The sequence below is a fragment of the Amblyraja radiata genome, chromosome 4 (assembly GCF_010909765.2).
Source record: "Amblyraja radiata isolate CabotCenter1 chromosome 4, sAmbRad1.1.pri, whole genome shotgun sequence".
Classification (NCBI taxonomy): domain Eukaryota; kingdom Metazoa; phylum Chordata; class Chondrichthyes; order Rajiformes; family Rajidae; genus Amblyraja; species Amblyraja radiata.
In genome coordinates this window covers 45,347,689-45,369,783 of record NC_045959.1, presented here as the reverse complement: position 1 = coordinate 45,369,783, position 22,095 = coordinate 45,347,689, and the positions used below count along the sequence as shown (strand labels likewise).

At 44.3% G+C, this 22,095-nt stretch overlaps 1 protein-coding gene across 1 annotated transcript in view; it reads left to right on the top strand.

Annotated features, from left to right (window-relative positions):
- Window positions 1-22,095, top strand: part of rdh10 (retinol dehydrogenase 10) — a 59,135-nt gene that overhangs the window by 33,995 nt on the left and 3,045 nt on the right. Inside the window, exons 2-4 of the mRNA XM_033019296.1 lie at window positions 1,568-1,666; window positions 8,617-8,762; window positions 16,673-16,804. Of these exons, the coding sequence (XP_032875187.1) occupies window positions 1,568-1,666; window positions 8,617-8,762; window positions 16,673-16,804 (377 nt within the window). The remainder of the gene's footprint in view (window positions 1-1,567; window positions 1,667-8,616; window positions 8,763-16,672; window positions 16,805-22,095) is intronic.

Below are 22,095 nucleotides of genomic sequence, written 5' to 3'. Positions count from 1 at the left end.
AAACTAAAGTATTAATTTGAAGTTACTCGCTTAAAATTCGGTTTACTTGAAGCGGTTCCTCTCATGAATGGAGCTGCTGAATGGAATTGCTGAATCCATGCCAGGAAGTTCATGCTCCCATGAGGACTCCAGCACAGTAGTTGGCAAGTCCACTGAACATGGTCAGGAAGTTTGGGACTTTTCGATTTGTGCATCCTTGTGTGGGAGTCCTGAGTTTCCTGACTTATTAAGTTATTAAGGGAATTAAGTTTCATGAAATAACCCTGTAAATTCAACTGGTTTGTTAGAGAAGTGACTGATATCATACCTTGATATTAATTTAGTGTGATTGCTACCTTTGCCTACACCCTGTTATGCCAATCAAACTGTATCGTTGGCTGCTTTTCTTTACACGGGCTGTTCGTATAATTCTTGACATTTTTACCATTTTTGTGCCCTTGCCAAGCTATTAACTAATCGTACATGCCAGCAGTGTTATCCTTAACACAATACAGTTTAGTGTCCAATTTTATAGTGCTTTATTTAAAACTTGGTTCAAGCTTAAAATTTGGTCTTGCTGTTAAATCCTGAAATCAATTCTTTCAACCTTCAGATGTTTTGCAAAATGCACCTAAAATATGATCAGTAACTAACTGCCTTTCCTTCCCACCACTGCTGCCCCCACACCCCCACCTTGATTCTTCCTGCTAAATTCTGAGGAGCTGTTTTGGAATGTTTGTGCAACTGTTCTCTGTAGGGATGTGCTGTGGACTTGGTTTGCTTAATGTTGACTTGGTATAATTGATCAATACCAGCATGGGGAATATATTGGGATGCTAATTTGTGTGACATATTTGACAGACATATTTTCCACAATAATATCCATTTTGAATGTTTAATCATATGCCTCACCATCTTATTGTCATTACATTTGAAGGAAACAGCAACAGGATATGCCAAAATTCATTAACCAAACTCCCGAATTTTGGCATATCCTGTTGCTGTTTCCTTCAAATGTAATGACAATAAGATGGTGAGGCATATGATTAAACATTCAAAATGGATATTATTGTGGAAAATATGTCTGTCAAATACTGGTTTTCCCACCTGAAGGAAACTGCTCAAGAAAACTTCTCAGTTTTAACCATTACTGTAAAATGCAGACTATGCTATTGTGAACAATGATTGAGTTACCTTTCTAATCATCAGCATTGATCATATGGAAGTTTTAAAAAATTGCCTCAAAAAATACACCTAGCTATATTAGCAGTTTGCTTCTATTGCTGAAATCGACCCAGATAATTATCTTCAGTTGATTTTTTTTTTCCTTTGTTCTCCATACCTTTTTTAAAATCTCTGCAGCAGTTCCATTTTTAATTTTGATCCCTAGCTTTCCCATCCACTTCCTACATCTGTGTGCAAATGCTGAAACCAAAATGAGCTTGGCAATGTATCGATTGAAAGGTTTAGGAGCTGCAACAAATGGCTGAGGCAGAGTTTCACTGGCCCTAATGGTTGAACTTTTTTATGCTTAATTTCCTAGTACAGTTTGTGGAGGATCTATTAATTTCTGACTTCTTCTTTACAGACCACCAAGGCATTTCTTCCAAAGATGCTGGAAATGAACCATGGCCATATTGTAACAGTGGCAAGTTCCCTTGGGCTATTCAGCACTGCTGGTGTTGAGGTTTGTTTACTTTAAACTATCTTGCAAAAATATTTTTTATTTTACAGAAGGTAAAATGGTGCATTAAGGTGTGATCATTTTTAAGGATTAGAATTAAATGCATTGTCTTAATGTCTGAGCAGTTGCTCTAAATTTTCTAGGCAAACTACTGGTATATCCTCAAAAATGAGGATGCAACTAGCTGATATTAAGTCTAGCTATTTACAATTCTATTTTTGAGCAGGTGGAAAACTTGTTTCCCTTTTAGCTGTATTTCAAGGACTACAACTTCATGGGGCATTGGCAGCAATTAAGAGTTGACCTATTTTTGCATGATCATGCCTTAAATGTACTTCAACATAGCTGTATTTGAGTTTTATGGATTTGCAATTGTATGTCCCATTGGCTACTGGTACCCATATTTCCAAAATTAAGGCCAATTGTGGTTGACACAACCTTATCTAACATTCTCATTGTCTGCATCTGGTCACATTTTAACTTCTTGCTTCCCCATTCTTTGCATTGATTTCTTTACAACTATTCTCTTGTGTGCACAGTTCTTGAATCAATTTATAGTGGTGCCATACTGGAATAATTAATGTTGCTTAAGCAGAAAAATTGAAAGTGGCCAAACGTGTGAGCAAAATGTTTGTATGCATGCTAACTTGTTTCCACTACCCCATCCTGCCAAAAACTTCATTTTATCAGAGATTTGTTTTAAAAAAAACATGTCACCACATTCTTGGATTTCTCTCAAAATGAAGCCAAATCACAGTTTGACTGTGATCTAAAAGTTGTGATTGACAGCTGCTTGTAATTAAAATAAAATAAAATTGCTGTCACTGACACTGTTTCTACTCCTATGCAAGTACCATGTTGCAGTGCCATTTAATTAATATTGTGGTATAAAGCAGGCAGTCCTAGCATTCGTTTTGCCATTAAATAGAAAACTATATTTCCATTTAATGGAAAAAATAGTTTTCTATTTAATGGCAAAAGGAGTGCAAGAGTACAATATAACCTAAAGTCAAATGACTGCAAAGAACTTTGAGACTTTTTTAAACTTTAAGACCCCCTTTTGATCTTGCTGGCCTTACTATTTTGGAAATGTGGATGCCAATCAAGGGCAATTGATGTTAGCCTTGTGGGGAGCCATTCCCTTAAACAGTTGAAGTCTTTATAGTGAAGGGACTCTATGCTATCCGATAGGGAATTCCAGGACTTGGAAAAATGACAATGAATAAACAAGTGACATATTTCCAAGATGCTATGGTGCATTATTTTGAGGAATATGCAGGTTGTGATGTTCACATGTACCCACAGTTCTTATTCTTTGTAGAATTGTTCACGGGGCAATGCTGTTTGGAGTAGCCTGAGGTGTCTCTATCTGATGATACACACTGCACCCACTACTGGTATTGGCATAAATTATTTTTTTGGGTAGTAGATGGCTTCAAATCTTGGAGACTGTTTTTGCCTTGGATGGTATAGATCTATTGATAGTGGTGAAAATGGAGTAAAACATGTTTGCCTTCATCATTCATGGCATTGAGTACATGAGTTGATGTATTACAATGTACAATTCATTGGTGTGCCTGCGCTGGGTGTACTTGTATGCAGTTCTGGTTGCAGTACTTTGCTTAAGCTCAAAGAATGCAGAATATATGTGCAAGGATGTTGCCTTGACGAGAAGACCTGAGTTAGGAGTGACTGGATATGCTGGGACTATTATTCCCCCTAAAGTGTAGGACAGTGAGGGGTGTCTTTATAAGATGTATAAAACCAGAAGATCATAGATAAGGTCTCCTTTCCAGGATACAAAAGTCTAAATCTAGAGAGCATAAATTTAAAGTGACTGGGAAAGATTTAAAAGGAACCTGTGCAGCAGCTTTTGCAGTGTTGGTTATATGGAAGAAGCTCCCAGATAAAGTTGTAGAGGGAAGTACTATAACAACTGTGTAAAAATAAATAAATAAAATTAAAGAAAATTGGGTAGGTACATGCATAGAGAAGATTTGGAGGGATACAAGTCAAATGGAGATACATATGACTAGCTCAGATGGACATCTTGGTCAGTATGGACAAGTTGGGTTGAAGGGCCAGATTCTGTGCTGGAAGACTCTCTATTTGTTGAGTGCAGATTTCCTAGTTAATGCAGCCAATTCCAGGCTGACTCGTGCCTTGTAGATGAGAGGTTTTTGTCGGTGAGTTGCTTACTTTTACATTCCCAGCCTGTAGTTTGTTCTTACACCTGTAGCTGGATCAGTTTAGTTTTTTGGTGATTAGTAACTCCAAGATGTTGACGTAGAAATTCTGACAGTAATGTAATTTGAGTGCCACAGGTGATTAGATAAAAAACTACAGCATTGTTGCAGAGCAGAAGGATGCCATTTGGTCCACGTCTGTAATTGCTTTTCACCAGAGCAACACTCTCTGGTCTGAAAGGTTCCTACACTCTAGGTCATCTGGCAGCCTCGCCAATGGTCTGTCTGTCTTTTTGTCTTTTTTGTTATTTTTAGTATGCTTTGAAAAGTATGTGTTCATGTTCTCTGGTTTGTTTTATGCGGGGGGGGGGGGGGGGGGGGGGGGGGAGTTGTCGGAGGAAACTTTTTTCAATCTCTTACCTTGCCGGAGATGCAACTGTTTTCCGGATCTTATCCTTGGTCGCTCTGCGGCCTAACATCTTGGAGCTGGCGGTCTTACTCGAGACTGACTTTGACCCCCACTGCGGGGCCGTGGACTTGCCATCAGAGCCTGCGATCCCTTGCCTGGGATCAACGCTCCAACTGTGGCCTGCGGATTTCTACATCGAGGAGCTCGCAGTTTCGGGTGGAGACTGATGTCGGGAAGCTCCAAGCCGTAAGATGTTCGACTAGGCCCGACCCGGGGTCCGATCGCCCGGCGCAGGTGAGCTGAGGTCCCCCACCCCCCCGATGCAGGAACTTTATTGCCCCAATGTGGAGGGGTTGACCGTTGGCTACGGGAACCAAGATCGCCCCGACAACGGAAGGCTCGAGGCCCCCGACCGTGGGAGAACAAAGAAAGGAAGAGATTTAACTTTTGTTTTCGCCTTCCATCACAGTGAGGAATGTGGAGGAGTTACTGTGTTGGATCTTTAGGTTAAAATTTATTTTGTGTGTTTTGCTGCTTCTTTATTGGTATGACTAAATGGCAAATCAAATTGTTGCACACATACTTGGCTAATAAAGTATGATTATGATGATCTGTTCATTCCCTCCAAAGATGCTGCCTGATGCAAAAATATCATCATACTCAATTTGATCCCCTTGCATCTGAGCTTTAATCCAGCCACCCTCCACCATAAAGAACCCTAAAGGGCGTGTCCCACTTTCACGACCTAATTCACGACCTCTGCCGAGTTTGCCCTTGACTCGTACTCGCAGCATGGTCATCACGAAGTCGTGAGTAGGTCGTAGCAGGCCGTGATGCTAGTCGTAGGTACTCGTGGCATCAAGTAGGTCGGGGCGTTTTTTCTAGCATGATGAAAAATGTCCACGAGTAAAAAAAGGTCGTGAATTAGGTCGTGAAAGTGGGACAGGCCCTTAACGCCTTATCATTATATACATTTATCACATCTCTCCTTATTATTCTCTCCAAGGAAACAATCCCAACCCCTAATCGCTCCATGTAACTATAACCCTAGTTCCTTATCTCGGGAACCATTCTTCAGTCATCTGTGGGGCCCTTTTTAATGCCTTTGCATTGTTCTTAAGTGGCCACCTGAAATGATCATCCTTTCGGTAAATCAAGTTTCACTGTACCTTCATTGGTACACGTGACAATAAAACACCCATTGAACCCTTTTTACTTCCATGGATACTGCTTAATCTACTGATTTCTTCTTGCAGTTTTTTTTGAATTCCAGATTCCAGCATCCGTCGTCTCTCGTCTCAACACATGAATAATGTTTTACTAAGATTTGATGGCAGGCAGGAGGCTCCTTCTAAAGATCTGACGGACCTGGACCAACTTGTGAACAATGCTACAGGGAGCAATTGGGTGTATGCTTTGCCAGGGAGACTTCATGAGTGCAGTCTTTGTTTGAATTTGAGCAGATGCATGCAGTGTAGGAGGAGCCATCTTGGGGAACGGCTGCTAGCCAGCAGCCGTCCGTTTTAATTCGCTTTTTTAAAAAGTTTTTAGTGAGTCCTGTTTAGTGATGTTTGGAGATATGGACTTTTTAATGTGGGGGGTAGGGGTCAATTTTACTTCTAGGTCCCTACCTGGTCGGTGAGGCAGCTTTTTCTCCGGGCTGCCCGTCGACCAGTCCTCGTGGCCTACCAGCGGGCTTGGAGCGCCGTTTCCTGGCGGGGACCGCCCAGCGCCTCGGTGGCGGCGCAGCGCTGGGGCGCTATCGTGGAGCGGAGCGGGCGATGCCTTGCCTGGGTCGCCGCGCTGGATCGACGCGCTGGAGCACCGGTGAACTGTGACCGCCGTGTTCGACACCTCCGGGCTGCGGGTCTGCGGAGCGGGCGGCGCCGACTTCAACATCGGGAGCCTGGGAGCTCCAAACAGGCGCGGCCTTGTCAGCTTCGGAAGCCGCGGTCTCCAGCTAGGAAGCGGCCGTTCCAGGTGGCCCAGCCGCTGAGAGGACTCTCCCGACGCCGGGGCAACACCACCCGGTGAGAACGGCCAGGAACATCGGGCCTCCGTAGAGGCAATTGCGGTGGCCTCAATAGGCCTGACTTTGGGTGAACTTGGGGTTGGGGACTGGACATTGTGCCTTCCCCCACAGTGGTATCCATTGTGGGGGGATGATTTTTTTGTCTGTACGTAATCCTGTTAGTCTTGGTCCAAGATGGCTGTCGTGAAGGGAGAGTGGACGCTGGCGCGCTTTAGCTGCCGCTGCTCTCTCTTCATATTGTGTTTTTGATTTTTTGTTTTTGAACTGAATTCTGTTTTTAATTTGTGTTTCTGTGATGTCTTTATTATTTATTTTATTCTGATTATATGTTTATATTCCTGTTAATCTATGTAAGGTGTCCTTGAGATGTCTGAAAGGCGCCCAATAAATAAAATGTATTATTATTATTATTATTGTACGCTTTGCCCAATGTCCCATCCTATGAGCTGATGCAAGTGTTTAGTCCTTGATTGACATTGCAGCGGTTTCCACCTGGAAGCTAGTCATGATTGACAAAGGAAGTTGGGGCACATGTGAAGCTGCATTAGTGGTCCCAAAATGCCCCAAGTATTCAATAGCTAAATAACTCTTTCGGTGGATCGTGGCTGATTTTAAACCTCAAAACAAAATTCTGTAAGTGCTTCCAGTTAGGCCACATCTCTGAAAATAGACGACTAACTTTTCGTGAGTCAAAAAAACCTTTTTGTCAGACCCAGAAAATTCGTTGTTTTTAATTGAGAGGAGGAATGAATAGGACACACAATATCTGTGGGAAAGACCTGAATTACTGAGGTGATTCTATACATGGAGGTCAATTATTTTCTCCCCTACGTGACCCATTCATATTCATAAATGCAGACTGGAGCTGTTGTTGGGACCTGAACCTGGAGGAAATGCTTGAAATGCCCAATGACTCGGATGGACTCTGACAAGAAACGTAATATTCTAGATAAATAACCTTGCAGCAGACTGGATGGTTCTGATACAAACAAGGAAAATGAAGAGCTTGCTATTGTTGAATTCAATATTGATTCTCAAAAGCTGCAGCATGTCTAAATAGAGGATGAAGTTGTTTCTTAAGATTTGTTGGAACAGTGTAGGAGGTCCCATAGATGAATTGGTGTATGGTGCAGAGTTCAAATCACAGGCAATTAAACACTCAATGTATGGACTAAAAGGAGTCTCTGAGCACTCGCCCAATCTGCAATTGGTTTTGCAAATGTAGTGGGGACCCCATTGTGAGATCTGGATGCAGTTCACAAAATTGAAAGAAGTGCACTCCTGGACAGTGAGAAAAGACAAAATTAACAGCAGGTGTTGCATCTTCTATGGTTACATGGGAAATAGTTGATGGTCATGGAACAGTAGTCCACTTAGGAATTATGGAAAGGAAAGGGAAGCTGTCTGGTGGAATCTTGTTGATTAAAACTGATGGATATTCTCTTGTAAAGAATTTGGGCGAGGGGCAATAATTCAGATGGCTTTGGCTGAAGAACTACCCCTATGAAGAACTATGTTATGCTGGTGGGAACAAAGGTACCATGGAGAATGAAAATTCTGCCAAAAAAAGAGTCCTTTAGAAGTGTATGTTAAGATGCTGGAGACTAATTGAAAAAAAAAACTGCTGGAAACTTGGTTAATCTGGTATTCAGTGTGGCAGTGCTTCTCCCTACCCTGTTTGGCTGATTTACACTCTGGATATACCTTTTTGTGCAGATTTGAATTTTGGTCATGGTTATGCTGTTTGAGCATTAAGTGTCCCGACCTGACCCGATCATATACTTCAGAGATGCCACGTGACCCGCTGACTTAGTCCAGCACATGGTGTTACATTTAAATTTTCAACCATTTCCCAAATAGACAAAGTTAATTCAGTTGTACAGTGTTTGGTTAAATTCTTCAGTTATTTTTCTCAGTTCTGTTTACAAATGGACAATAGAGGAAAATGCGAAGATTAAGATGGTGGAGAAAAAACATCAGTTCCCCATCCCAACTCTTCCACTTGTCCACGATCAACTTAATTGTATTACTTCTACTAAGTGCTAGCTTGTTAAGGTTTTTTCTCCCATTTCACTTGCATCCTTTCATCCCTTTGTCTCAAGGTCTGATCAGTGATGGTGCTTGGAATTTGAAATAATTCTCTGTAGAATCTTTTGCGTCCCACTAGAATTTTAGCAGCCGTCTCCTAGAACTTGTGGAGGACCATTGCTAATAACTTGTGTTGACACATCTGTTGACCATGAACCAAGCATGAACTAGTGTTTTTGGTTGAGCATACTAGTTGAGATGCAAAATGTTCTGACTTGTTAATTATTATGCCATTTAGGATTACTGTGCAAGCAAATTTGGAGCAATAGGATTTCACGAATCCTTAAGCCACGAGTTGAAGGCAACTGACAAAGATGGGATCAAGATGACACTAGTCTGCCCCTATTTGGTGGATACAGGCATGTTCCGTGGCTGCAGAATAAGGTGAGATAGTTGAATTATTCAGTCCAAGTTTAAATGTGTAGATTAGTGGTATTAACTGCTAGACAAGTTAGGAATGGGGTTTAGTTGAGAATTGGAAACAGAACATTAACTGTAGAGAAATTATGGTGTGGTACTTTCCCCAATGTAAGCATTTTAATGTAACTTGCCTAATGGTCCTAGATGGGTTTTTTTTAATGGAAAACTCCAATAATCTGGCAGGTTTTTCATCTTTGGATGTTACTCTTGTTAGTACACCAAGACTTTTAATTCACTTTATTGGATATTGTGCAGTATTTTTCAATGAATATGGTGAATTGAAAGGGAGCACAGCAAACACCAAAAAATCCAGGTGCCAAAATATCAGCATGGCCAAATAGTCCAGTAAAACTCATAATCTGTAGTCGAGTCAAGTCAAGTTTATTTGTCACATACACATACGAGATGTGCAGTGAAATGAAAGTGGCAATGCTCGCGGACTTTTGTGCAAAAGACAAACAACCAAACAAACTATAAACACAATCATAACACACATATTCTTTTACATAATAAATAATGGAAGGAAAAACGTTCAGTAGAGTTAGTCCCTGGTGAGATAAGCGTTTACAGTCCGAATGGCCTCTGGGAAGAAACTCCTTCTCAACCTCTCCGTTCTCACCGCATGGCAACGGAGGCGTTTGCCTGACCGTAGCAGCTGGAACAGTCCGTTGCAGGGGTGGAAGGGGTCTCTCATGATATTGTTTGCTCTGGAGTTGCACCTCCTGATGTATAGTTCCTGCAGGGGGGCAAGTGAAGTTCCCATAGTGCGTTCGGCCGAACGCACTACTCTCTGCAGAGCCTTCTTGTCCTTGGCAGAGCAATTCCCAAACCAGATGGTAATGTTCCCGGACAAGATGCTTTCCACCGCCGCTGCGTAGAAGCACTGGAGGATCCTCGGAGACACTCTGAATTTCCTCAATTGCCTGAGGTGGTAAAGGCGCTGCCTTGCCTTACTCACGAGTGCTGAGGCGTGTGATGCCCATGTCATATCCTCGGAGATGTGGACGCCCAGATATTTAAAACAGTTCACCCTATCCACAGGATCCCCATTTATCCTCAATGGAGTGTACGGCCTCGGATGATGTGCCCTCCTAAAGTCCATGATCAGCTCCTTCGTTTTTTTGATGTTCAAGAGGAGGCTGTTATCCTGGCACCAGAGTGCTAGACCAGCCACCTCCTCCCGGTAGGCCTTCTCGTTGTTGTCTGCGATCAGGCCCACCACCACAGTGTCATTAGCAAACTTAATTAATGAGTTGGAGCTGAACCTAGCCACACAGTCATGTGTGTACAGGGAGTACAATAGGGGGCTGAGGACGCAACCCTGGGGCGAACCTGTGCTCGGGGTGAGGGACTTTGATGTATTCCCTCCCATCTTGACTACCTGGGACCTGGCGGTGAGAAAGTCCAGGACCCAGGCACACAGGGAGGTGTTGAGCCCTAATTCCATTAGCTTCCCGGCCAGTCTGGTGGGGACTATCGTGTTGAAGGCTGAACTGTAGTCTATGAACAGCATCCTCACGTAGCCCCCCCTTCTGGCTATCCAGATGGGAGAGAGCGGTGTGCAAGACCTGGGAGACCGCATCGTCCGTGGATCTGTTCGGACGGTATGCGAACTGCAACGGGTCCATGTTCCGAGGGAGGAAGGCGCAGATGTGTTTCTTCACCAGCCTCTCAAAGTATTTCATGACTACCGAGGTAAGGGCCACCAGACGGTAGTCATTCAGACAGGCTGGGGAGGCATTTTTTGGTACCGGTACAATGATGGATTTTTTGAAGCAGGCAGGGACCACGGACTTGTCCAGGGAGAGGTTGAATAATGTAGTGAGCACTGGAGCTAGCTGCGTAGCACAGGACTTGAGTACTTGCCCCGAGATGCCATCGGTGCCTGCAGCTTTTCTCGTGTTCACCCGTGTCAGAGCCCTCCTCACGTCATGCTCGGACAGCGAGAATGTGTGCACATTCCTCCCTTCAGCTTCGGTAGCCAGCCCGCTGGCAGTATTGTCGATAGTCGGCAGACCTGGAGTGGTGTTGCCCCTCTCGAAACGAGCGTAAAAGGAGTTCAGGTCATCAGCTAGGGAGGTGCCGGCACTTGCGGATGAGGGAGGGGTGCTCCGGTAGTTGGTCACAATCCGTAGCCCCTGCCACAGGCTTCTGGTGTCCTGCTGCTCCATCTGTAACTCCATCTTGTCTGTACCTTCTCTTTGCGTCCTTCACCGCCCTTCGCAGTCGGTAGGTCTCTGCCTTGTAGACGTCCATGTTTCCTGATGCCAGGCCCGAGTTGTAGGCAGCGGTGCGAGCATTCAGGGCCACGCGAACAGACCTGTCTACCCAGGATTTTTGGTTCGGAAAGGTGCTTACCCTTACTGTGGGGACGATGTTGTCGGTTACTGTTGCGATGAAGTCCGTGACTGCTTCCGCGAACTCACTGACGTCACTGGAACTTGCTTCGAACATATTCCAGTCGACATCACTCAGTGCATCTTGCAGCATGGCCTCTGACTGGTCGGACCACCGCTTTACGTCCCTCGTCTCTACCGCTTCCCGAACTATCCTCTGTTTATACTCCGGCAACAGGAAAATGGCAGCGTGGTCAGATTTTCCTAGGGGAGGGAGTGAAATGGCCTTGTAGCCTTTCCTGAACGGTGTGTAGCAGTGGTCCAAAGTTCTCTCCCCCCTGGTAATGGGCCTATCCCACTTAGGCGACTGCCAGGGACTACTTTTAAAGGAATTCACATACGACACCTGGCGACAACCTACGACAGCACCTATGATAACACCCACATCAACCTATGACAGCAAAAATTGTCGCCACCTTTTGCCGAAAAATTCTCAACATTGAAAATGTTTTCGGCAGTCGCCTGTAGTCGCCCAAAAAATTGCCTATGTGGGACAGGACCATAACTTAACTATCAAACAATCTTCCCAATATGCTAGTGAATAATAAGTTGACTAGACACTGCTGAACTGGAAATGTACAAGCATCACATTATAACTCTAAATGTGCAACTCTTTGAATAACATTTTAGACAATAGACATAAGGTGCAGGAGTAGGCCATTCGGCCCTTCGAGCTAGCACCGCCATTCAATGTGATCATGGCTGATCATCCCCAATCAGTACCCCATTCCTGCCTTCTCCCCATATCCTATGACTCCGCTACTTTTAAGAGCCCTATCTAGCTCTCTTTTGAAAGCATCCAGAGAACCTGCCTCCACCGCCCTCTGAGGCAGAGAATTCCACAGACTCACAACTCCCTGTGAGAAAAAGTGTTTCCTCATCTCCGTTCCAAATGGCTTACTCCTTATTCTTAAACTGTGGCCCCTGGTTCTGGACTCCCCCAACATCGGGAACATGTTTCCTGCCTCTAGCGTGTCCAAGCCCTTAACAATCTTATATGTTTCAATGAGATATCCTCTCATCCTTCTAAACTCCAGAGTGTACAAGCCCAGCTGCTCCATTCTCTCTGCATATGACAGTCCCGCCATCCCGGGAATTAACCTTGTAAACCTACGCTGCACTCCCTCAATAGCAAGAATGTCCTTCCTCAAATTAGGGGACCAAAACTACACACAATACTCCAGGTGTGGTCTCACTAGGGCTCTGTACAACTGCAGAAGGACCTCTTTGCTCCTATATTTGATTCCTCTTGTTATAAAGGCCAACATGCCATTCACTTTCTTCACTGCCTGCTGTACCTGCATGCTTACTTTCATAGACTGATGTACAAGGACCCCCAGATCCCGTTGTACTTCCCCTTTTCCCAACTTGACACCATTTAGATAGTAATCTGCCTTCCTGTTTTTGCTACCAAAGTGGATAACCTCACATTTATCCGCATTAAGCTTCATCTGCCATGCTTCCGCCCACTCCCCCAACCTGTCCAAGTCACCCTGCCTTCTCATAGCATCGTCCTCACAGTTCACACTTCCACCCAGCTTTGTGTCATCTGCAAATTTGCTAATGTTACTTTGAATCCCTTCATCCAAATCATTGATGTATATTGTAAATAGCTGCGGTCCCAGCACCGAGCCTTGCGGTACCCCACTAGTCACTGCGTGCCATTCTGAAAGGGACCCGTTAATCTCTACTCTTTGTTTCCTGTCTGCCAACCACTTCTCTATCCATGTCAGCACTCTACCCCAGCACAATACCATGTGCCCTAATTTTGCCCACTAATCTCCTATGTGGGACCTTATCAAATGCTTTCTGAAAGTCCAGGTACACTACATCCACTGGCTCTCCCTTGTCCATTTTCCTAGTTACATCTTAAAAAAATTCCAGAAGATTAGTCTAGCATGATTCCCCTTCGTAAATCCATGCTGACTCGGACCGATCCTGTTACTGCTATCCACTTTTAATTTTGTTAATGTTCAGAATAGTTAGATGACTTTTGAATTCTGAATGGATCTTTTGCTAGTAATCTACTGTTGACATTTCCTTGTCAATTGGGTGGTTTTGGCCATTGAGTTGCTTTTAAAATGTGCGCCAGCCAACATCTTGTATTGCTGCATTAATGCTTTGTTTAGGTTATAAGAGGATCCATTATTCTAAGATATATTTGTGGTCTTGACTGCAAAGACTCAACACTGCCAGCTGGAATGCATTATAGAAAGTTTTTTTTCAGATTTGGGCACTCTGTCTGAATTATTTGTCTGAAATCGATGCATTTTGCATGCAATAAATTATTTGAAGTGTAGTTCTTATCTTCCAGATTAAATCCTTTTTGTATAGTAAGGTTTCATTAAACAGTTAAAAAGATGAATGGCTGCTTAATCTCTCAAATTTGTGAGGTGAATATTGGCCAACACTTGAGAATTAAGTTGTACAGGTGCACAACCTTTTATCCGAAAGTCTTGGGACCAGACACTTTTCGTAATTCGGAATTTTTCGGCTTTCGGATTGGAAGATTTTTAGCGTAGATTTTAACGGCTGGCTCAGTGGTAGAGTGCTCGGCTCATATCCGCAAGGTCGCGAGTTTGCAGTTACTCGATCGCGAGTTTGAGTCTTCAATGTAGTTTTTTCTTGCAGAATAGGAGAGAATAGGGAGGGTTAGGCTGGGATCATTCTCTGCGAGATGATCTTAGTGCGGGAGACAAGTGTAGGAGAGGTGTACTGACGGTGTGGGCAGAACTTTGGAAGTGATTGCCCACCATTCTCAAAAGCCGCTGTGTCTCCCTGTCCCTCCAACTCCAGAGGAATCCGCTCCCCGATGGGCCGCTACGGCGACATGTGGCAGTTCGCCCACAGCCCGAGCTGCGCCACCCCAAGAACAAGACGTACCTTGCACACCATCAGCTTCTGCCCCTACGGGGAGCGTGTTCCTCTGGAGTTGGAGCGGGCTGGGCTGGAGTTGCTGATCTGGGATCTCCGTGCTTGCAGTGGGCCTGGGGGTCGGTGTCCCGATGAGGGGGTGCAGCTCGGGCTGTGGGCGAACTGCCATTTGTCGCCGTAGCGGCCCATCGGGGAGCGGCTTCTGGTGGTTCTGACATCTCTCAGCTCCTGTCCAGGGGGGTGGCCGGAGACGTCAGGACCTACAGGAACCCGCTCCCCGATGGGCCGCTACAGCGACAAGTGGCAGTTCGCCCACAGCCCGAGCTGCGCCCCCTCATCCGCAACCCGGGTTCCTCTGGAGTTGGAGCGGGGCTGGGCTAGATCTGCTGCTGGCTGTGAGTCTCTGGGATCTCCGTGCTTGCAGTCGGTGTCCCGTTGGTCCTGACGTCTCCGGTCATCCCCCTGGACTGGAGCTGAGACTGGGAACTGTACCGCCCTTGCCCCCTCCCTCTGCAACTGCAAACAACCCCACAGTTCCCAGTCTCAGCTCCTGTACAGGGGGGTGGCCGGAGACGTCACAGCCCGAGCTGCGCCCCCTCATCCGCAACCCCAAGAACAAGACGTACCTTGCACACCATCAGCTTCTGTCCCTACGGGGAGCGTGTTCCTCTGGAGTTGGAACGGGGCTGGGCTGCTGCTGGCTGTGGGTCTCTGGGATCTCCGTGCTTGCAGTGGGCCTGGGGATCGGTGTCCCGTTGGTCCTGACGTCTCCGGTGACTGGCACTGACCTGCTGGCATCGCCGACGTGAAGACAGTGCAAAGCCCCCGCACCGGTGCAATGGGCGGGGAGCTGGAGAGGGGAGGGAAGGGGTCACACACATGGCCGGGAAGCAGAGGGGTGTAGGTGAGGTGAAACTGAAGGTAGCGACAAACTGCTGCTGCCTGCCCGCTGAGTTAAAAAGTTCCCACGCAAGATTCACGATGCACTGTGTATCGTGAGTCTACCGTGGGAACTTTTTAACTCAGCGGGCAGGCAGCAGCAGATTGTCAATTATTAACCCTCCCGCGCAATATACCCTCACCTTCTCTTTTATGAATGGGGATTTAGTTCCCCTTTCTTCGAGGACCGACCGGAGGTTCTGCTGTCACCTCTGCGTGCCGCCCTCGTTGAACGTCTTTAAGGACCTTTCTTCAAGGACCGAAAAAATGTCCGCTATTCGGAGGTTTTCGTTATTTGGATGTTCGGATAAAAGGTTGTGCACCTGTAGTTGAAAACTAGTTTCCCATGATGTATTGCTAATTATATGCCATTTACTTGGAGGTTAAAAGCATTTGATTACTAAAGCCAAGATTGCTACACTTGTGCAGTGACACAATACTACTTCAGGCCACAAAAGTGTAATGGGGGGGAAAAGGACTGGTTTTCAAAATTGAATTTCTGACATGATAGGTGTGCACCAGCTTCAGACGGTGCTTGATTTGTGATCAATTTAGCTGCAAGGCAAAAGTGATAAATAAATAAACTAAACCCAAGGATTAAGCTGTGTATAAAATATTTGTAGTTCCAGGAACCAGATACTTTCACTTTTACCATGGTAATTACTCACCAAGCAAATTTGCATGCACTAAAATTTCGGGGGGAATTTTCTAGTAAACTGTAAACATCCTTGACCTTTTCAAAGCCCTTTGAAACTGCATTAGTCATTGGAATACAAGGTCAACTTTTTGTCTGCAGATTTACATTGGCTTTTGTTCATGGAAATTTTCCACCAATTATCATTTTATCACTGTTAAACTTGCTGTCTTTCTGTTAAAACACCTGTTGTTACTAGCATCGGGCCACTTTTTTTCATAGACCCTCCCTTTTATACCTGTCTCTATACTAGATCTTGTGTGGTTACTTTTTAAAATAATTTTTTTTGCTAGGGCAACTATAGTAGGATGTGGCCATTAATTATTTTAGGTGGGGGGGAGAGTGAGGTACGAAGACCTGTAGTATTTCTACCTCCAGTTCAGAACCACTGCGAATATTAATGTTTTAGTTTACATCCACTCCTTTACTTGTTTTTTCTGAGGATGTTTTTCTTGGCATTTCCTTTTATACTTGTAAAACCTTTAGTGAAATTGTATTTTTAATCTCATTTCTAGTCTGACTAATTGGTGCTTTTGTCATTATAATGGTCTGAATTATTTGAAACTTTTTTTGCCCCCAACTTTTTTTCTGATTGGGAAAATCTGTGCAAGTCAAACTTTGAATCTAGGCTGGTATGAAATAGAGCTTGTTAAAACAGGCAGATTATATTTACGGCTGAGTAGGTAGAGAAGTGGTTGGATCAACGCTTGCTGTTTGTTTTGGACTCCTTTAATCTCTCTCCTTCTTACTTTTTGTGTATAAAGTTTCAGGTGGTATCTTCTCTACCTATGACACCATGTTTGTGTGCAAGGTAAAGGAATTATACAGGATAACCTCCCTATAAAAACTATACCAGTTCATTAATACTTCATTGACATGCTTTTTTTTGTAATGCACTATTGACAGAAATGAATTTTGAGATTAATCTTTGTATAAAAATCAAAAGGACTTCTATAACTTTTACCTTGCAGGAAAGAATTTGAGCCCTTCCTTCCGCCTTTGAAACCAGAGTACTGTGTGAAAGAAGCGATGAGAGCCATACTCACAGACCAGCCGATGATTTGTACACCTCGAATAATGTATACTGTAACATTCATGAAGAGGTAAGTGGATAAGGATTTAAACATTAGATTCGTTATCCAGCAATGTGGAAGAGTGTTTTAGACATTTGGACTATATGAAACACTTCAATGTGAAAGTAAACATTTTAACAGACTTCTATAGCTTGAACCCTCTTAAACTTAATGATACTTTCCAAGGCAATGCAAATGTAATTTTCTCTCCCTTCTGTGTTCTGATCTTTGATTTGAAGCTAGTTTTTATTTCAGCAAATGCTGCTTCTCCTGGTTAATGTTTGATTGTCATTAATTTCAAGGTTTGTTTCATTAATACGATATATCAAACATGACTATTTTCAATTCCTGATCAATTGCAGACGGTGTCATGGTGATGTAAGTGGTAATTTTGATCATTTTGAAGTAGATGCTCCTTTTTAAAATGTGCTATCACTTAATGTTACTCAATTGCAAATCCCTATGTACAATCTAAATGTTAAATCTGTCATTTAAGCAAGAAAGAATGGATAACAAACCAAACACTTGTCTTAGCAGTACATATTTACAAATGCTTGTCTTGAGCAGTGAAGGAAGTATGTTGGCCTATTATTTAGAATTTGTTTGCATACCAACATGTCAGTTGTGATTGGCTTTGAATTGTTGATTTCCTAAACTGTTTATTGTACTTGAATGACAAAGTATCTGTCTGCTATTTTGAAACTGACACTTTGAAAATAGCCATCTTCCGAATAGTTTTGCATTCCCAGTGTGACCTTATTGGTGATAGGAATTGTTCAGGGAAGTAGTGCAATTTTAGAAACTATGTGTCAGAATAATATTCTGCTTTGCTAGATAATTTAAATGTTGTATCTTTAAACAGTCCAATATACTTGAGTTGTACACCTTTCTTTAAACTACAATCACTTTTGCATCTTGCATTAATGTATACTTGAATGTCTTTCCACCACTTGAATCGTTGTAGGTTCCTCGAACTGCAGGGCCAGTAATGAATAGTATTCAATACCACGTAGTCCCATGATAATTTTACCCAAACTGCCTTCTATTGTGCGACATTGGACCCTTTATCATTGAAATTCAAAAGATAATTGCATTACATTTATGTCCAGATTCCTGTTAAGATCTAATGCCTTTTTGATCAGTGGACAACTTTCTGTCTACTTGTGTTCTGTTTCTTATTAATACCTTGGATGCAGTTGGGGCTTTCAAAAGGGCACATTCGTATTTGTGCTGTTAAGTTGTCATGTGTACTGAAGTCAGGGCTGCCAACATTGGTTGAGAGTGAAAAATTGCGAGGGAATGGAGCGACCGAGGGGGGGGAGGGTGTGGGAGGAGTGAGCTTTTGCATTTTCAGCTTGAAATTGTGCAATCTGGTGCATACTGTAGCAAGTCTTTTAACTTGCACTTGAATGCAACATTTATGCTTTAAATTGGATTAGGTATGAATATGGTTAGGCTAAATCACATTCCTAATTACATTCCACAGTCGAGCCAGGCTCTGATCAACAGGTGCAGCACATGCATGACCTTAGTATATTCATGTATGGAAATCAGATTATAATTCATGCTGTTATGTGTGTTTGTATGTATGTGTGTGTGTGTGTATATGTATATGAAAAAAACAAACAAGGCAAGAGTCGGACTTCCATCAATGTTCTGCACAAATAAATCAATCAACCTTACCCTTTGACTTTAGAAACAAGACAAAAATAATGCCACATATTCAATCGTACATGGTTCAATTAAATTAAGATATTTATGTAAAACATATATATGGAAACAGGCCCTTCAGCCAACCATGTCCACACCGACCAGCAATCTACCATACACTAGTTCCATCCTACATGCCAGGGGCAATTTACAGAAGCCAATTAACATACAAACCTGCAATTCGTTTGGATGTGGAAGAAACCGGAATATCCAGAGAAAATCCATGTGGCCATAGGGAGAATGTCCAAATTCTGTACAGACAGCACCCATAGTCAGTATCAAATCGAGTCAGTGTGTGTGTGCGTGTAGCGGCGACAACATCCGGAGTGAGCGGAGACTTGGCGATGCCCTGGTAGCGTTTCTGTATCTTCCCCCCCCCCCCCCCCCCACCCCGGGATCGTGGGCCGACCCAGGTGCTCTGTGTCCTGCTGGGGTACGGGGGAGGTGAGGGTCAGTGACCCAGGAGTCGGGCAGAGCCTTAGCCCGAGCCTTAGCCCGAGATTCATCCCCGCGGCTCCGGAGGCGGCACTGACACCCCCACTCACCCATTCCACTCCGGGCCGGGGTTAAAACTCCATGGGCTGTGGACAGAACGGCCGACGGACACAGAGCTGCCGGAGGTGAGGTGTGAACGGTGCCTCGGTGGGGGGGGGGGGTGCTGGGACCACTGCCATGTCTCACCTATCACACCATCTGCAGGAGAGAAACAAAACTACTTTTGTTTTCCCCCAAATCATCCCGCGGGCCGGATTGGACACCTCCACTTTAAACCAATGCCCTCTAGTTCTTGAATCACATATCCTGGGAAAAAGACTATGCATTCACCTTATATATTCCCCTCATGGTTTTTACTCGCCTCTAAAACAATTTTTGCTTTATTTTGAATTTCCAGCACCTGCTGATTTTGGTTCCATGAAAGTCAAATGTACTGCAGTTTGCCATTTTAAATAGTGTACTTAACAGTTTAAGACAATTAAATTGCTCGTTCTTTGCGGGAAACCCGCCGACAGAAAACTATTCGCATTGGTGAGTGTGGAGGAGATCTGGAAGCCTCGGGCAAATTAAATTGTTCGTAACTTCATTTATTTATTTTTTTAAATTTGAGCGTGAGAAATTTGTGATCAGCGTGAGAATTTCATGAAATGCGTGAGTCTCACGCTCAATGCGGGACAATTGGCAGCACTGAAGTGCAGTGAAAAGCATTGTTTTGCATGCTAACCAATCAAATCGGATAATAATATACATGAATACAATCCAGCCAAACTCAAGTACAATAGGTAGAGTGAATGTGGAATATTAGTTCTGATCTTTAAAGGCTATTGTCCTATACTGCATATACTCTGAGAGGAATAGGTTATCTTTTGAACATTGAGCACTTCAGTTTAGTTTATTCTCTCAATTTAGATTAGATTTAGATTCGTTTTATTGTCATTCAGACCTTTCGGTCTGAACGAAATTTTGTTTCCCTGCAGTCATACATATAATTTTTAAAAATGGCAAAAACACACAATCAACACAAATTTAACATCCACCACAGTGAGTTCACCAAACAACTCCTCACTGTGGTGGAAGGCAAAATCTTAAAGTCTCTGTCTCTTCCCCCTTTGTTCTCCCTCTGCGCCGAGGCGACGGTTCAAACTCCGCGGGTGGTTGCTGCCTCCGCCGCAACTCCAGGGCCGAGTCGGGTCTCCGCCGCTGCTGCTGCTGCTGCCGCCACCGCAGCTTCTGTGCCGAGCCGGGTCTCCGCTGCCGCTGCTGTTGCTGCTACAGCTCCAGGGCCGAGTCAGGTCTCCGCTGCCGCTGCTGTTGCTGCTACAGCTCCAGGGCCGAGCCGGGTCTCCGCTGCCGCTGCTGCCGCCACAGCTTCTGTGCCGAGCCGGGTCTCCGCTGCCGCTGCTGCCGCCACCACCGCTCCAGGGCCGAGCCGGGTCTCCGCTGCCGCTGCTGCCGCCACAGCTTCTGTGCCGAGTCAGGTCTCCGCTGCCGCTGCTGCCGCCGCCACAGTTTCGGTGCCGAGTCCGGTCTCCGCTGCTGCCGCCGCCGCCGCCACAGTTTCGGTGCCGAGTCCGGTCTCCGCTGCTGCCGCCGCCGCCGCCACAGTTTCCGTGCCGAGTCCGGTCTCCGCTGCTGCCGCCGCCGCCGCCACAGTTTCGGGGCCGAGTCCGGTCTCCGCTGCTGCCGCCGCCGCCGCCACAGTTTCGGGGCCGAGTCAGGTCTCCGCTGCCGCCGCTGTTGCTGCTACAGCTTCGGTGCCGCCCGCTCCGCCATTAGGCCTCGGCGCAGACGGAGACGGGGAATACGACCGAAGAAAAAGTCGCATCCCCCGAAGGAAGAGACCAAAACATGTTTCTCCCACCCCACCCACACACATACACAACTTAATAAAACAAAATTAACTAAAACATGACAATGAACAAAACGAAAGAAAAAAAACAGACGGACTGCAGGTGGGCCGCAGCTGTTAAGCCAGCGCCGCCATCTTGGATCTGTTGCAACTGTTATGCCTTTTATTCTATTATCCAAACAATCCTTGTGTTTCTTGAATTGTCCATAAATGGGTTTTAACAGCTTTAACCAGTGGATTTGCAAGCTTCTCATTTTTTTTCTGATTATGTACTGCTGTCTATCAGAAGAGTGTGCCTTTTGCATGTGCTGCTGTAGATTTAATTTTTAATTATATCCTATTTTAAAAGGTCTGCTTTCCTCCTGGGGAGAGAAAGTTGGGTTTTTGATTGTAGACTAATGTTCACTTTTCAGCACACTTTGATTTATGTTGTTGCACTAATTTTTTTTCATCCTGCTTTTTGCACCTTTTTTTCTCTTTGACATTATTTTGTGTATCATTGTTCCCACTTTCAATTAATCCTTTTGGAACAAGAGTTAATCTGACATTTGGTACCTGGTGCACATTTATTCTGAATAACTATTCTGGCAGAAAACCTACTGTCTTTTAGAAACCTACAGTGTCCTCCGTAATGTTTGGGACAAAGACCCATCATTTATTTATTTGCCTCTGTACTCCACGATTTGAGATTTGTAATAGAAGAAATCATATGTAATTAGAGTGCACATTGTCAGATTTTAACAAAGGCCATTTTTATACATTTTGGTTTCACCAGGTAGAAATGACAGCAATGTTTATACATAGTCCCCCCCATTTCACGGTCCCATTATGTTTGGGACACAGCAATGTCATGTTTAGTATTTTGTTGCATATCCTTTGCATGCAATGACTGCTTGAAGTCTGCGATTCATGGACATCACCAGTTGCTGGGTGTCTTCTCTGACTATGCTCTGCAGGCCTGCATATCAGCCATCTATAGCTTATGCTTGTTTTGGGGGCTAGTCTTCTTCTGTTTTCTCTTCAGCATATAAAAGGCATGCTCAATTGGGTTCAGATCGGGTGATTGACTTGACCACTCAAGAATTTACCATTTTTTAGCTTTGAAAAACTCCTTTGTTGCTTTAGCAGTATGTTTGGGATTATTGTCTTGCTGTAGAATAAACCGTCGGCCAATGAGTTTTGAGGCATTTGTTTGAACTTGAGCTGATAGGATGTGTCTATACACTTCAGAATTCATTATGCTACTACCATCAGCAGTTGTATCATC